The sequence below is a fragment of the Pseudonaja textilis genome, chromosome 2 (assembly GCF_049901715.1).
Source record: "Pseudonaja textilis isolate UNSWEBS1 chromosome 2, rPseTex1.2, whole genome shotgun sequence".
NCBI lineage: Eukaryota > Metazoa > Chordata > Lepidosauria > Squamata > Elapidae > Pseudonaja > Pseudonaja textilis.
In genome coordinates this window covers 216349780-216366712 of record NC_141991.1, presented here as the reverse complement: position 1 = coordinate 216366712, position 16933 = coordinate 216349780, and the positions used below count along the sequence as shown (strand labels likewise).

Sequence of the window (16933 nt, the reverse complement as noted above, 5' to 3'; positions counted from 1 at the left end):
GTGCCCTAATATTCTTATAAAAAGCTTCTTTACGTAGGGTTTTTTCTGTAAGCACAAAGATCTCCCACCAACTTCCACTTACATGCATATTAGATTTATTCCCTAAGTTGGGAGCCCATGTTTTCCAAGAGGTCTGAGTATGCATCAGAAGAAGATTATGGAAATACAAAAGAATTTGATATTGAAGACATCTGGATGCACATGTGAGGATAGTTTTTTTTCAATGTAAGCTGCCAAAGAACAAAAATGTGCCAAATCCAGAAAGGAGATTTATAACCATGTGGGACCATAGACATCTGAATGTCGATCATATTATAGAGGACTTTCAGCAGACTTTGAAGAATATCACATAATATTTTCTATTTTCTTTGATCATTTAAGTCAGTAGGCAACTCATAACCTGTTGGGCCATCATAGAGATATTTCTTTACTGATTCCTTATGCCTTCAACAATGGCAGATGTTCTAATGTACTGAAAAGTTCTTAAAAATTCAGGGAGCTATTCAGAGATTTATCTGCCTTGAAAGTACCTCATGTTGAACTGTATAGCACAATGAAACACAAGGAGTTGACCACAGGAAATATTTTATGACATTTTGTATTATGTCATAAAATGTTTTATGATCATTTTATGTCACAAAGTGGTTTATAAAATTTGTCATGGGTGAGTCAAGGATTCTAGAAGTTATTTGTGGTACTTTGGTTAAAAGAATGTTGCTCATTGGGTCATTGTTTCAGAGACATTTCTTTACCTAAACAGAGAAGCAGAATGATGAAGGACAAAATCCTAGTATAGCCAAAGTAGTCAGCTGACGGAACTTCTATGGCAGGATTCTGGATGGCTGGAAAACAAGTTTTGACTTATTTCTGGCTTAGCTACAATATAACTGAAAGTGATAGGAAACTCATTTGGGGCTGGGGCTTACAAAAATTGTACTTCTGTGTTCCAATTGGAAACAACCTGTGTCACCCCTTTTCCTGGACCCTGAGCTATTTTTTCAGTTATTTAATGTACAATTCTGGTACAAACAATTAAAATACAAAACATTGATCACAGAAGTCCTATTCACAGCAGAAACAAAACATTGATCACAGAAGTCCTATTCACAGCAGAAACTAAGTATAACTAGATTATATTTAGATCTTTCAGTTCAAAAATATTATTACTCCAGTATAGAATGTTCTAAAAACATAGTCCTTGCCGAGTTTTCTACTTCTCTGGGGCTGAGGAAGATTCTGGCATCTGGAAAAGTTCCTATAAAGAGATAAGCTACATTTATGCACCATTCAAAAGAAACAACAAAAAAGAGAAGAAGCAAACAAAAGGATCAGCATACATCTTCTCCAGCAACCACCATCCAGATAACCCAAGATTAACCCCAGGCAAACAATCAAGTAGAAAACAATCAATGAACTATTAACAAAAATACAGATAGTTCATTTAGTGACCTTTTGAAGTTACAGCAGCACTGAAAAAGCGACTTATGATTGATTTTCACACAACTGTTGCAGCATTCTCATGGTCATGTGATCAACATTCAGAGTCTTGGCAACTGACTCATATTTGTGACAATTGCAATATTCTGGGATCATGTGATTAACTTCTGTGATCTTCTGACAAGCAAAGTCAATAGGAAAGCCAGATTCACTTAGCAACCATGTTTGTAAGCAGTTGCTGTGAGTCATTTAACAATTGAGGCAAGAACAGTCATAAAATTCACTTAACAATTGTCTCACTTAGCAAAAAAAATTTTTGTCTCAATTGTGATCATAAATTGAAGACTTCTTTGCATCCCATCCCCACAAATACTGGCAAGGTCACTTAGTGTATATTAACAGGCAGCAAACCTCACATTCATAACACTGATGTTACCTAGTTGGATAATGAAACTTAGAGGTTAGAGAAGCTTAGAGAGCACCAAGGACTCCATAGATCTTATGCAGTATGTACACTATTGGTCCGTTAGTTTGTTTCTCTTTTCTCCTTTTTGTGTAGAGTAGAAGTGAAAGCTTTTGTTTTCCTGATTTTTTTTTCCTGGTAAAAAATTTACAAACAGCCAAGGGTGTTTTCCTCTTATTTTGAGTATCTGAATGGGTGGAAAAGAAGATAATTGCTGCTTTTGAATAAAATGATGGCAGGGTGACAGTGCCCTCAGTCACAATATCAGTGAAATGTCCATGGGTGAATGGCTAAAATTTGCCTTTTATTAGATCCAGTGAAAGACAATGCAGTGGAATCTATAAAAATTAAATACTGTTTGCAACAGAGCTCCAATGTTTAAAGATCATGTACATATCAGATTGTTAATAAAGATACCTTGTGCTAAAAGTGATGTCTTGTATCCCATTTTAAAAGTACTTGTTTCATATCTCTAGGTGCTTTTCAATGGGACCTATTGGAAGAGCACATTAAAAAGAAACTGAAAAATCCTGGGGATGTTGAACTTGTTCTTGAGAGAGTAAAATGTATCTTGAAAATTCCAGGAAAGGCAAGTTGAAATCTTATTTTTATTATAAGAAAAGATATAAAGAGATTTTTATCCTTCAAACATGAGACTTATACTTATTTAGAAAAAGTATTAATATTTTTAATAAGAAAGCACGTTAAATTCTTAAAAGCAAATTAAAAGTTTGAGATTTGCATAGATAATGGTAAACAGGTAGTTTTTTAATGGGTAGAAGTATTTGCTTGATAAGGAAGGATCATTCATTCTGTTTACTGAATACTGGAAATAGAAGTATAATCCATTGAGCTTTTGCAACTTCATTTATGTTAGCTTAATGTAAAAAGGAAATAATATGAATTTTTGAAATAAACATCAGTATAGATGTGGTTGAAGGGATTGGTATCACTCCACTTTTTCTCAAATTTGCTGTGAAGTAAGTTGAGACTAATACAAATGGCATCCCCTTTTATTTATCCCATAGTCAGTAGAACAGACACTTTTGATGTATAAGTTAACATATTCTTGTAAATAATAAAACCAATTAAAATAATTTGGGCAGAACTATTGAAACATTTAACCTAATATTTTGTGGCATACTCTTTTGAGAAAATCTGATGTTGTTAATATTAATATATTATATTAGAAAAAATATGTTAAGTCATACATAAAAACTGTTCTATGGACTATAGAATACAGCATAATGAAAGAAAAAATCTGAAAAATGAAATATAAATTTGGTTGGATAAAATACTGAAGAAAGTAAGATGGGATGAGATTGTATACACGTTTAGTCATTATTACCAAAAAATTGTAATTTGGTTTGAGAGAAGGAGAATTGTGTTAATTGAAGGAGTAGAAAACTCCAATTAAAGCATGGGTATTATAACATTATTAACTAATTTCTTCCCTATAAGCCAAATTCTTCCGTTTTTCATTTTCCAAGGAAGATAGGTTTTTGGAAGAATAACTACACTTTACAGAAATAATACCACTATAGTAAAGAGTTTTCTCACAACTGCCTTCCTACAAGTTCCCTTGTGCTATCTTTTTAGAATTTGGGCTCTGCTTGTTTTGATGTACTAAAGCTTCCTACTGTTCGTAATGATTTACCCTTTTTTCTTCTCTTGCCTTTGTATTTCTCAACATTAACTATACCCTTCACCAATTGGTCTCAAGCCTGCTTGTAAATTCCGTCACTTCAGTTCATGCCTTTTTCTGTTACATTTCTCCCATCCCCCAGCTCTGAGCTCAGTTTGTTGGCAGCGTTACTTTGAATTTGTAGAATAGAATAGAATTCTTTATTGGCCAGGTGTATTGGACACACAAGGAATTTGTCTTGATGCATGTGCTCTCAATGTACATAAAAGAAAAGATACATTCGTCAAGAGTCAAGAATCATAAGGTACAACACTTAATAATAGTCATAGGGTACCATAAGCAATCAAATCATACCAGGAAACAGTCAATATAAATCGTAAGGATACAGGCGACAAAGTTACAGTCATACAGTCACAAGTGGGAGGGGATGGGTGATAAGAAATGATGAGAAGATTAATAGTAATAGTGCAGACTTTGTAAATAGTTGGACAGTGTTGAGGGAATTATTTGTTTAGCAGAGTGATGGTGTTCGGGAAAAAACTGTTCTTGCGTCTAGTTGTTCTGGTGTGCAGTGCTCTATAGCATTGTTTTGAGGGTAGGAGTTGAAACAGTTTATGTCCAGGATGTGAGGGGTCTGTAAATATTTTCACAGCCCTCTTTTTGGCTCATGCAGTATACAGGTTGGAAGGCAGGTTGGTAGCAATTGTTTTTTTCTGCAGACCTAATTACTCTCTGAAGACTGTGTCTATCACGTAGGGTTCATTGAGTCTGTTTCATTAGCCTCTATGTGTGCTAAGAGTCCAGCATTCAATCATTATTTTCAGGGACACCTTTTTATGAAGTTAGATTTCCAATTCCCTGGATTTTTATTTAAGAATATGTTCAAGCACCTTACCTGGTAAGATTCTGCCTACAGCACTCTTTCTCTCTTGGAAGGTTGATTCTTGCAATAGATATTGTATCATAACTGTCCACTGAGGTTGTGCCTCCCATGGTTTACAGACAAAATATGATAGTAGAAAAGTTATTAAAGAAGTTCTAAAGATCAGGTGTTATAGAGCTGATTTTTTTAAAACAATGAAATGGAAGGACCAAAGATAAATTTGATTTCATTTGGCATAATAGCAGTAGCATTAGTAGATTTTTTTTAAAAAGCTTCAATTTAAAAAAATATGTATTTAACCATCTTCTCATTCTGCAGGTTAATGGTTCACAAAATTATAGAACTTATTTGTCAAAAAGACCGCTACATTTATGTAACAGCTCTCTCAGACTTTTCTTTAACACCACAGTATTAGCTGATGTCATGTTCAAAATTCAAGGTATGATATAAAGTATCACTGTGTTTTCATATTTTCTTTAAATAATACAAAATAATGTTAATGTATCTCCTGAACCTTTAAGGAAACATTTTCTTGGCTTAATTGGGAAACAGTGTTAACATAAAAATGAGAAATTAATTTTTTCCTTTCACTAGAGGACCAGCTAGCTGATTTTGAGCAAGTCAGGCTCTTTCAGTCCTGGGAAGGAAGCAATCTCCCAAAAATATTTTTTTGCCAAGAAAACTGAATATGTGTCCAAAGGAATTATTTTCTAGTTATCCCTTTATATAAAAAGAATCCATAACCTAAATTGAAAACAGACAAGTCTTTGAAATGCAGCGACATAACTTGGCAATAGAGACAGCTTGCTTTTAAATTTTAATCTTTGGACATTTTGTGTAGGAAGTGGAGGAACAATGGGTGTCATTGCTTGTTTCAAAATTCCAAAGAGAAATAAAGTGTTATGAACCAGAGTGCCATGGTTCACAAAAATAATGAAAACAATTATTCATTTGTATGTTAAAGCAATTCCTCTATAAAGAAATTAAAAAGGGAGTCTCTCTTTTAATATATCTTAAGCATATGTAGACAGTAAAGAAGATGCTCGTGACAGAAATAGGCAAGAACTGCTATCTAGGCAAATGGGCGTGAAACATTTTTAAGCCTTGAGAAACATGATAAAAAGTGATTCAAGCAGACACCTCCCTGATTCACTGGAGTATAAGAAGTAAGGAGGGGCAATGTGGGGAGGGTCAACACAATCAGACTTAAAATATTCTTTTATCTCAATAAAGGTAATTTAGTATTTCTATTCACTTGGTTTCCTGGTTTGTTCTACCTTGTGGGGCTGATAGAATATAGTGCACAAATGAATAAAAACTGCATATTATTTATGATGACTGAATTGTTGGCAAGAAATATATGTGCCCCTCCCCTCCATGTATGGCAAAAGTTCTACAGGTGTTTACTCAACCCCCTCCCCCAAACAGGTCCTCAGAAAGCATCTCCATTGCGCAAATTCCAAGCTCAATACAGCAAGAGTCACTGGTCAACCAAATCCAATGGCCACACACAAAGTCCAGGAAAGTCCATGAGTCACACAGGTCAAGATACACAGCACGAGCACACAAGGCACAGAACTGGGCACATTGCTCCAGCAACAACACTCAAGTCCTCAAGGCAGGATTAAGTAGGCAATGCCATTGCAGCCCTTCATGAGAGGCAAGGTTGCCTCCTCATGAGTAGTCTAGCTGACTGGCATTGTGCCTGCCTCCTCCCTGTTCTACGTGTCCTTGGATCAGGAGGAGATGTGGACTCCACCTTCTTCTCATTGCTAATGGGCAGTAACTGCTCCCACTCCTGCCTGGAGCCTCCTGGCCAACTGGGCTGCAGCTATGGCTCACCTTCCTCAGCCTTAGACTTTTGCTGGTCTAATCAACCCAGCTGAGGCTGCTCCCTCAGGCTAGAATTTTCTGAACTTTTCTGAATCCTGTCCAATACTTGGTTCCACACCTTTCGCTGCAGACTCAAACTCACCCTTCTCCTCCAAAATGGCATCTGGAGAAGGGCGGAGGGGGTGGCAATCCATGACAATATATTAGTTCCAGAACCATTATAATGAAAGGTTCAGCTAAATATATGAGGTGATAATTGGGAGTACTTTTATGTGATATGCAAAATATTGTTCTGTCCTTGATGAATAAATGATGATGGCACTTAAGTAGTCATTAGTGAGTACCATACATGAATGTGCTTATAGATAAATACCTTGCCAGAATATATTGCTGCAGAATAATGCATTAAAATTAGGAAATGTTGAAAGGTTTTTTTTCCCTTAACAATAGATCAAATGTCAAAATGCTTTTGGGCCACTTCATTTTCAAATAAATAATCTGCTTAATTGGAGCTTTCCATTGCACCTGCAAAATAAATGTCTTTCAGTTTATTCTTCATGTCCTTTTAAAGAAAGAGGTAGAATTTGTGTTGGGCACTGTTGCTGTGTTCATTAATGGGAATAGACATTTCCACAGCCAATTTGTTTTTGTACAAATCTTGGATCGAAGACACTTGAATAGGAGCTGTATTATTTAGGAATGAATTTTGAACTATAGTATGATTTATTTTTAAATATATTTTAAGTATATTTACTAAAACAAAATGAATTGAATAAGAATCACTCAATTAACATGTAGAAGATATTAATTTCATATATATTAAAGGCAGTTGGAATAGATTCACAAATCAGAATATTTTATGCTAAACAGATTGTGGATACAGATTCCATTAAATCTGAATTCCTAACTAGGATTTATCTAGGATAAATTTACATTGAAACTTACAGTATATGATTGCAGTGTTAATAAAACAGTCCAAAATATCCCCTCAGATTTCCCAGTCAGCGTTGCATGGGATCTGCTGGCTGGAAATTTGCAGTCCCAAAATAGCTGGAGTCTGTTATTTGGGAAGGCAATTATATACTATCATGAATCAAGTTTAACTACATTTATTCTCATTCTGAGTTGAAATATTTTGCAGCAGATACATTAATAATTATAAATAATTATTACTATTTCTTATGCGTGACTCCCATAGTATTGTTTTCATCAACCTCTTTCCTTGTAGGTGCTACAGTACCAGCTCACAAAGCAGTGCTGGTGGCTCGCTGTGAAGTAATGGCTGCTATGTTTAATGGCAACTATATTGAATCAAATAGTTTTTTGGTTCCAGTTTATGGAATTTCTAAAGATACATTTCTATCTTTTTTAGAGTATCTATATACAGATTCCTGTTGTCCAGGTATGCAAATATTAAATTATAGTGGGTTTAGCTTTGAATAACATTAAATACTGTGATAGCTGTAAAAGGAATTCTTGGACTGAAAGTCTTGGATTTTCAGAGTGTTATGAATATATTGATTTTTGCATTTGGATATAAATAAATTTGAACATGTTACTTATTATTAAATGATGGTAAAATATCTCAGCAACATATTAACAACAGTAGTCAAAAAAAGAGGTACTTCTTAAAGCTTAATACTGTTTATTCTAAAATGAGATCCCTAAACATTTGAAACATTATTGATTTAAATAAAATGGGTTTAAATTTGGTTCATTTACACATTCCAGTAGGCATGTATGTTGAATAAAATAGTTTCTATACAACCTGTTTTTACATCAAGAACGATACTTTGTGTTTCTTAATTGGCAAGTGATGTTGATGTATGTTTTTGGATATGAACAAGTAAAAGCAACATATTTAAACATGTATTGCATTCATCCTTGGCGTAGCCACTTTGAAGAGATGGGATGAAGGTCTGTTTCACAGATATCAAATCTCAAGTGTTCCTACAATAGATTATATTTAGTGTCAGAGTGTTTTAAAAAACTAATTCTGAATCTGTAGTATAGGAATTACAAACTAATATGATGTTTAAACCGGTATATAATTATTACATCAGTTTTAATCTGGGTTTGATATTTTAATCAGCCAGCATTCTGCAAGCCATGTCACTTTTAATATGTGCTGAGATGTATCAAGTTTCAAGGCTCCAGCACATCTGTGAGCTTTATATAATAACACAACTCCAGAGCATGCCTAGTAGAGAATTAACATCTACGAGCCTGAGTGTGGTCACCTTGCTTCAGAAAGCAAAGGTAAGTACTCCCTGTTGATATGAATATATTTATATTTTTTATCTATATTTTTTCTGTAGTTAACAAAGGCTGACTCATTTTGAAAGTAAAGATTTTTATATAATGGAATACATACCACTTATGGATTGCTCAATATTAAACTGCAGTTAATGGACCAACTGTAAACTTGATTCCGAGGGGAGAGAATAGCTGAAAACCATTTCCTTTTTCGTTATTAAAAAACTGATCTGTGGAAAGACATTAATACTAAAATTAATTTGAAATTCTTTTCATAATGCTACATTATTTCCCATGCAAATTACTGTCTTGTATGGTTTCTTTTGTCACACTTACTGTGTAAACGGCTAATGCCAGCAGTTAATGATATAAAATTCTCAATATTTTCAAGCAACAGAAAACACATTTTCTGGCTAATGTGAAAAAAATTAAATGTATAAAGCATTTATTTTTAAATCATATATAAGCAGATACAGTGTTATCTTGTAACTTTACAGAATGCATTATGCATATAGTGGTTTGGTCATAAAAGCAGGTTTGGCATACTGTATAAAATTGAAAAACATAAATATTTAAATATAATTAAATGTCTTAATTGAGTTTAATTGAAATGTTTTTAATTTCTAGTACAATGGAGTTACATGCTACTGAATTCTAAGACATATGCCATGCCTTCATTTCTGTCTGTTTAGGAGTAGCAAACAGAGAAAACACCAAAAATGGAAGAAACCAAAAAATTGTAATAAAGTTATGTATTCTGTATTTTATCCCAACTGTAGGAAATATAGAAAGCTTTAATTTTAAAAAGTTGATGAAACATAGAAACAAAAGCTTAAAATGCAGATGTGGCTATATGAGACACTGCCTAAATAGTCCCATTTTTAAAAAACCAGAATTATCCCAATTAGATATTAACAATTTCTACTTCTTTCAATCCCTTATCTTTATCAATTTTATAAACATCTAAAAACTTTACTATTCTGACACCATTTTTTCTACTATTTGGTGGGTATTTCCAAATATATATGGCTTTACATCAAATATTTTATATCGTGCAAAAAAAAAAAAAGAAAATATTTTATGGGTTTGGTTTTATTCTAAAAACCCAGAATTTTCCATTTTCCTTTCTTTCTCCTTGAACAAAAAATTAAAATGTCCTGTTTTAAAAGGAAAACTAAAAAACAAGATTTGGAGGCCCAGCCCAATATTTTCCCCACTTACTTGTATTAGATTTGTAAGGTTTCATCTTACCGTGGCTGTTATATCAACAAATTATATCCACTTTTATAAAACATGAAAAATTATAGCCGTTGATTGATTTCTAAAGAATCAGCTTTAGTTTTCAAAATCAAAATTTATATTTGGCCAGAAGTTAAATCAGGGAGCTTCTTAATTAGTTCAGGTAAACCAGCATTGTCCAAAGATATGGTCATGTGGCTGGCATGACTGAAGGTCAAGATGCATGAAAAGCTGTTACCTTCTTATTGAAATGGTACTTATTTATTTACTCACATATGCATGCTTTCAAACTGCTAGGTGGGCAGGAGCAGGAGCAAGAATTGGGATATCATCCCGTTGGGTTCTTGGATCTCAAACTGCCTATATTCCGGTCGACAGCCCAGTATCTTAACTGTTACACCACCAGTATCTTTCTACAAATTAAAGATTTATTCTAGTTACTGTATTTGACCCAAACTCCTTGCCAATACTATTTTATTTTTTAATCTTTTTTCCAGTTTCATAACTCGGATTGTCTTTCAAATTGGCTGCTTCATTTTATTGCTTCTAATTACTTAATCTTCAGTCAGAAACCTGAGTTTGAAGATCTTTCAGGTAACTGATAACTTGTTTCTTAAATAACTTGATTATTATTTAAAGAGACAAATTATGTTGTTATTCATATCAAATGGATGTATAAATTGATATTCTTTAGGAAGAGAGAAGGGTTCTGTCTTGTCACCAAGTGGAATCTGTCTTTCTACATTTAGTTAAATGTAGAAAGGAGGCTTGCACTGCAAATACTGCATGAAACAATTTCTTGGATACTTAAGATTTACAGATCTTTCCAAAACTGTCCAAGGTTGCAGGGGAGATGCCAAAAAGCTTATGAATGGGGAGAATGACTTTGAGGGATTAAAGAAACCCATGCCTAATACTATGGTCACTCATGCCCTAGTCATCTCATGATTGGACTATTGCAATACATTCTTCATGGAGCTTCCCTTGGTGATCTTCTGGAAGCTACAGCTGGTTCAAAAGGCAGCAGCACAAGCAATATTGGACACTAATAGAAATAATTTATTAAATATGTATGCTGCCTGCCTCTCATGTCCATGAGTCATAGCTGGTACATGAGCTGCATTGGTTACCAGTCAGCTTCTGGATGCAGTTCAAGGTGGGATTCAAAAAATGTTACTACTGGGTATGGCTTGGTAGGCATGGCTATGTGGTCATGTGACTGGGTGGGTCAAAAGAGAGAAATTCACTTTAACAATGCTCTTGGAGCAAAGGGTTGTACTAGATGACCTCCAAGGTCCCTTCCAGCCTTGGATTGCTGTGCTCTTTCAAAGCTTCCTCTGAAGCTGTGTCTAGTGCCAGGGTTTGTGGTCCTTCCTTTCCTTTTTCTCTCCCTCCCTCCCTCTTCCATCCATCCATTCATCCATCCATCCATCCATACATATCTCATTCCCTTTCCCTTCCCTTCCCTGTTTCTTCTTTCCCTCCTTTCCCTCTTTCTCCTTTCCCTCTTTCTCTCTTCTTTCTTTCTTTCTTTCTTTCTTTCTTTCTTTCTTTCTTTCTTTCTTTCTTTCTTTCTTTCTTTCTTTCTTTCTTTCTTTCTTTCTCCCTTCATTCCCTTTCTTTCTCCCTTCCCTCTCTTTTTCTCCCTGCCCTCTTTCTTTCTTCCTTTCTTCCCTTCCTTCCTTCCTTCCTTCCTTCCCTTCCTCTTTCTTTATTTCTTTCTCCCCTCCCTCTTTCTTTCTCCCTTTCTTTCTCCCCTTCCTCTCTCTGTCTTTATTTCTTTCTTCCCTCCCTTTTTCTTTTTCTTTCTTTCTTTCTCCCTTCCTTCCTTCCTTCCCTTTCTTTCTTTATCTGTTCCCTCCCTCTTTCTTTCTTTCTTTCTTTCTTTCTTTCTTTCTTTCTTTCTTTCTTTCTTTCTTTCTTTCTTTCTTTCTTTCTTTCTTTCTTCTTTCTTTCTCTTTCTTTCTCCCTTCTCTCTCTTTCTCCCATCTTTCCCTCTTTCTCTTTCTTTCTTTGCACCCTCCCTTATGCCCCCTTTTGGGCCTAACAAGCCTCCCTGCACTTACCTGGGAGCCAGAACCAGGCACGTGGGGAGTCCAGGGAGGGGAGGGGCAGAGTGGGGTGGGGCCAGCTGGTCCTCAGAACTACCGGTTTGCCAAACCGGTTGTAAAATTAACATTCAGTTCACCCAAACCGACTGAATCCCACCCCTGGTTAAGTCATTACCTGGAAAATCCTTCATGGTACAGGGCCTTGATTATTTGCAGAATCACCTGTCTCAATTGCTTTTATCCATCCCAATACAGTCAGGCTGAGTGGGTGCACTCCAAGTCACTTCAGTTAAATGTTGTTGTTTTGTCAGGCTGAGGAAGTACCAGTCATACTTTGATAAGGTAAACCACACAGATTTCTGGCTTATAAAGAAAAATGTCTTAGATTTTTGGTACTAAAAAAATATACAATACTTTGTCTCTTTTCTTCAGTGGAAGAACGCAATTTCATAGAGATGCACAGATGGCCTTCTAGTATGTACCTGAGACAGCTTACGGAGTACAGGAACTACATTCATTCTCGGAAATGTCATTGTCTAATAATGTAAAATAAAAAATGATCTTTATTTATGAATGATTGAAAGCTTTGCTTCAGAAATCTTACAATTGAAATTTGATATTTAGCTTAAATGTTGCACTTGCTAATGAATAACTACAGTACTGTTTAAAAGCATGTGAAACATATTGTAATATATGCATTTACTAAGATGAATTTCAGTTGTATTGTTAGGTTTGATTCTATACTATTTTAAGGTTTTTAGAGGAATATGTACTAATTTGAAATATTTGTTAGCCTATTATGTATCTAGCATTCCAGGAGCTTGAAGGAGAGATTCTGCATTCATTAATCACTTTTTAAGCTATTTTTTTTTGAAGATTTTAGTAAGTTATTTATGACCTTTTAGAAATTTTATATTTTGTAAAAATACAGAGCTTGTAAAAAGAACATTCTATTTTGCAACTAAAAATGTACCTCTTCCCAATCTGCATCAAATTTCTGAAAAAAAAAAATCTCAGAAAATTATTTAAACTTTTCCCTCACTGAGGAACCTTGTATAGTAAAAGAGTCCCAGTATGGTTTTTCTAGGTATTGTAAAACAAAATTAGGTTTGAAAAATATTTTGGTGTTGTTTCCTGTATAATTGCATATATAGAAGTCTTTTCTTAAGTTTCTTTTTTGTGCAAAAATAACCCATTTATAGTATTCTGACAATAACAATTCTAAATTCTTTCCCCAGGTAGATAATAATTTAACAATTTCACATTTCACAATTTTGAAAAGAACATTATTCCTAAAAAGATATGTGTAAATTCAAGCAGTGGCCTGTGTGTGTTTGTATATATTCAGTTCATCCCTGAAAGCTGTGTTATAGTTTGTTTCCTATATTTAGTATGTGAGAGGTCAAGGGAAAAAGAATGAAATACTAAATTTACATATACTGATCATATGGATCCAGACCTTTTATGCTCTTGGGGCATAAGCACACTAATTCACTGAGTCCTTTCTATAATTCTCCTCTCATTTCACTGAAGAATTTAATAAACTCAACTAGGGGCTGTGCTGCATGTCCACTTTCCCCCGACATATTTTATCCATTAAGGCATTCTTGTCAATTTTCCCAGATAGGTCTGCACTGTATTTAGACAATGGGACTGATTGGGCCAAGTTTCTGAGGATTTCATACCTCTCATTTTTGAGTAGATGCACATTATTACTAAGATTGTAGTATTTTCTATCTTTATATGTGATTAAGTATATGTTTTACAACCCACATAGACCTGCAATGACATCCACATTGTATCCTCCATATGTACAAAAGTGGCATTAGAATGTTCCAATGGTAAATTAAAGCAACATTTGAATCAGGAACTATCTGACCACACACTTTCAGAGGCAATGCACTGCTTCACCTACATATATTATAATACTCGTATAAATAATGTTTTATATAATGTTTTGTATTGTTTCTAAAATGCCAAGTAGGATGCTACAATTAATTTATTTCTAGTAGTGGATTTTTTATTAAGGAAACTTAAAAACATTTTCAGCATTTTTGTATGACTATAAATTCCATGGAAATAGATACATTAAAATCAATTTATAATATGTTCCTTTGCTTTAATTTAAAAATGGTAATATATTTTTTATAAATCAGTACAATAACAATGAAAATCCCCATATAACAATGCCTATTTGTTAAGTAAGGAGGCACAAAGATTCTGTGTACTAAAACAACAATAAATCACGAACTGATTTGGTATTTAGTGATTTTATTTTATTTGTAAATCTAGGCATAATTTTTCAAATGATTCAAATGTTTTAAGATTATGATTTAGTATAAATGTTCCTTTTATCTGAAAGTTGAAAAGTGTATACTTATGACACACTTCATCCTCAAAATATTAACATTCCAATGCAGCAGTAGTAGACAAAGGTAAGATGACAGTATAAAGCAGAAATATTAATTTTTCTGCAACCTAGGAAAAAAATGAGTTAAGGAATGGTGTTCCAAGCCTGTATAGGGGTAGAATGGGGAGCTACATACTGTATGGAATACTTTATGTTAATGAATTCTTACATAGATAGGAATACTGTATTGTTGAACATCTTTGAATTCACCTGCAGATATGCATAACTAGTAACCTGCAAATTCTTGGGTAGCAATGGCATGTTTTGCAAAATAGCTCATAAAATGACTTTATTTATTGTATTTATAGTTTCTTTGGGATGCACATGCACTGCACTATAATCTCTTCTCAGATTATGACAGCTATCCATAGTCCTTCAGATTCATAGGATTAAGTTGTAATTTATTATATTTCTTAAACTTTTTAATGGACAATTATGTCTACTGTGAAATATAATCTGCAGCAGCTTCTACATTTCTGATAGCATTATATTTATTAATACCAAAGAATTAATAAGTAGTAATCTATAGACATCACATATTGAATGCATTCCTTTAAAATCTATTTTTATAAGAAAAGCATTTCTATTTGCACACTGTTACTGTTTTTTGATGAATAAATGTTGATATCAAGCCAGCATGGAAGTTTACAGAGATGCAACCTTAAAATTGCAGTTAAAATGTTGATTGAAAATTATCACATGAATGATTGTGGCTTCACTGCAAAAAAAAGCCCCTTTATTTTGGCATGTGTTGGGCATGTAGTAACTTTACAGGTTAACAGGTTCTTAAATTCACCATATTTAATCATGCTATTTAATTCCTTGTAATATGGCATTTTTAGTAAGTGCTTATTTCATGTGATTTAATGGTAAATAGCTGCAGTCCAAACACTTTTTAAGCTGTCTGTATTTGATTTGATCTTAGCATTTAAAGTAGAAAAATTATCACACGTTGTATATGCTTAATTGTAATATTTGATTGGCAATACAAAGCTGCAGGTTCTGACTAAGAAGATGCATGTGGTAATGTGCAGAAAAGTGAATGCAGCAGCAGACTGGAAACAGACACAGCAATCTTTCTGAGTTGGAGACGCAGGGCTTCATTTGGGCTCCCACATAATCCATAGCAGTTGTTCATAACCACAAATGAAGCACTGTACAGCCTTATATTTCCTTTTTTTAATGCCTTGAAGCCTGTGTTGATTCCTGATCATTGCCTGGGCAAGTCCCTGCAGTATTTTTCAATAAGAGTTCAGAAGCAGCTTGCCATTGCTACCTACCTTGGCCTAAGAGAGAGTGAGAGCTGTGTTTTTCTAAAAACAATAAAATTCTTTTCAGCCAATCCTGACATTGCTCTCAATTAAAATGATTTTAGGGATGTCTTTAAAGGAAGATGACAGGTGCCCTATTGCATAGACTTAATGGTAGCCTATAAAATTGCATATTTTGTGAACTGTTCTGTCCAGTGATATTAAAAGACCTCAAAACTTAATCATAAAGACAAAGTTTCATTCAATCAAACAAATACGTGGTGAAAAGGCTAACTAACCCATAAGGTGTAGAGGTAATTCTTGACTTGTGACTGGTATAATGGCAACCATTCAAAGTTCTGAAGAACAGCCCTGGGGCTATATATGACCTGGATTCAAAGTTCTGATCTCCACGTCTCTCAAGGATCATATAACTACACTTCAGCTTGCATTTATTGCATGTCCTGTAATCAGGTAATGGTTTTTCCCAAAACCAGCATTTACTTGCAATTTTCTGCAAAACCATCTCATAGAAAATCTTGGCAGGTTTCATTACAATTGTAACTGAATGAATACACCTGTACAGGAAAGGTAAATAGACCCTTTGTCACAATGTGTGTGTGTGTCTCTCTCATCCCTCCCTCTCATATCAGGGATGAAAAAGTCCAGGATTTTGTTTCACATGATGGCCAACTAGGTTCCTCTGTTGTGCTTGTAAACAGGAGATGGTGAAATTCTGCTCTTATTTTTACTTCTCCAACCACGGGTATTTGAAATTATCCTGTCTCCAGTCCAGAATAGTTAATGAATTGATCCAGGTAAATTTATCTTAGCCCCTTTGAAAGCAATACAAGTGTGGGGCCATCATCCTTGCAATAATAAATGCATAGGTTTATTACATGTTGATTGAAGAAATACTTTCTTTTGTTTATTCTCAGTCTCTTTTCAGTCAAGATCAGAAGATCCTTGGTTGGTCTTAGCATCTTGCAAGAGAAAGAAAATGTCCATGTCACTGTACCATACATTATTTTATGTACCTCAGTCATATCCTTACCCCAAGTTCTGTGCCTTTTATCCAAAATAAAAATGCTCAGACATTCTAAACTTTTATCATAGGGAAAGTATTCAGTTCTCCTGATCGTTTTGTTCCTCTTTTCCAGCACTTGTATCCTTTTTCAAATGGTGTTTGAAAATCTATGTTGTTTGTTGACTGTAACAATAAGGTAACAATAGTAACTTTTTAAGATTATAACGGTATATTCCCATGAGCAGTAAATAAATATGATATATTGGTTTATGTTTAAATCATGCATTTACTTGTAAGGAAAGAACATATCTGAGAAGAAGCTAAAAAGCATGCATAGGTTTATGTTGTTTAAAAATCAATTATTTTCTACATCAATTACATGTATCTAAAGACAACAGCTTCAAAAACGAACCTGCTATTTCAAAATAATGTTTTTTTA

At 34.2% G+C, this 16933-nt stretch overlaps 1 protein-coding gene across 1 annotated transcript in view; it reads left to right on the top strand.

Annotated features, from left to right (window-relative positions):
* Window positions 1-16933, top strand: part of RHOBTB3 (Rho related BTB domain containing 3) — a gene marked incomplete at its 5' end in the record, with an annotated part of 33079 nt that extends 16146 nt beyond the window's left edge. The window contains 6 exons of the mRNA XM_087923221.1: window positions 2377-2489; window positions 4747-4867; window positions 7490-7663; window positions 8354-8520; window positions 10254-10350; window positions 12240-16933. Coding sequence (XP_087779347.1) covers window positions 2377-2489; window positions 4747-4867; window positions 7490-7663; window positions 8354-8520; window positions 10254-10350; window positions 12240-12355 — 788 coding nt within the window. The remainder of the gene's footprint in view (window positions 1-2376; window positions 2490-4746; window positions 4868-7489; window positions 7664-8353; window positions 8521-10253; window positions 10351-12239) is intronic.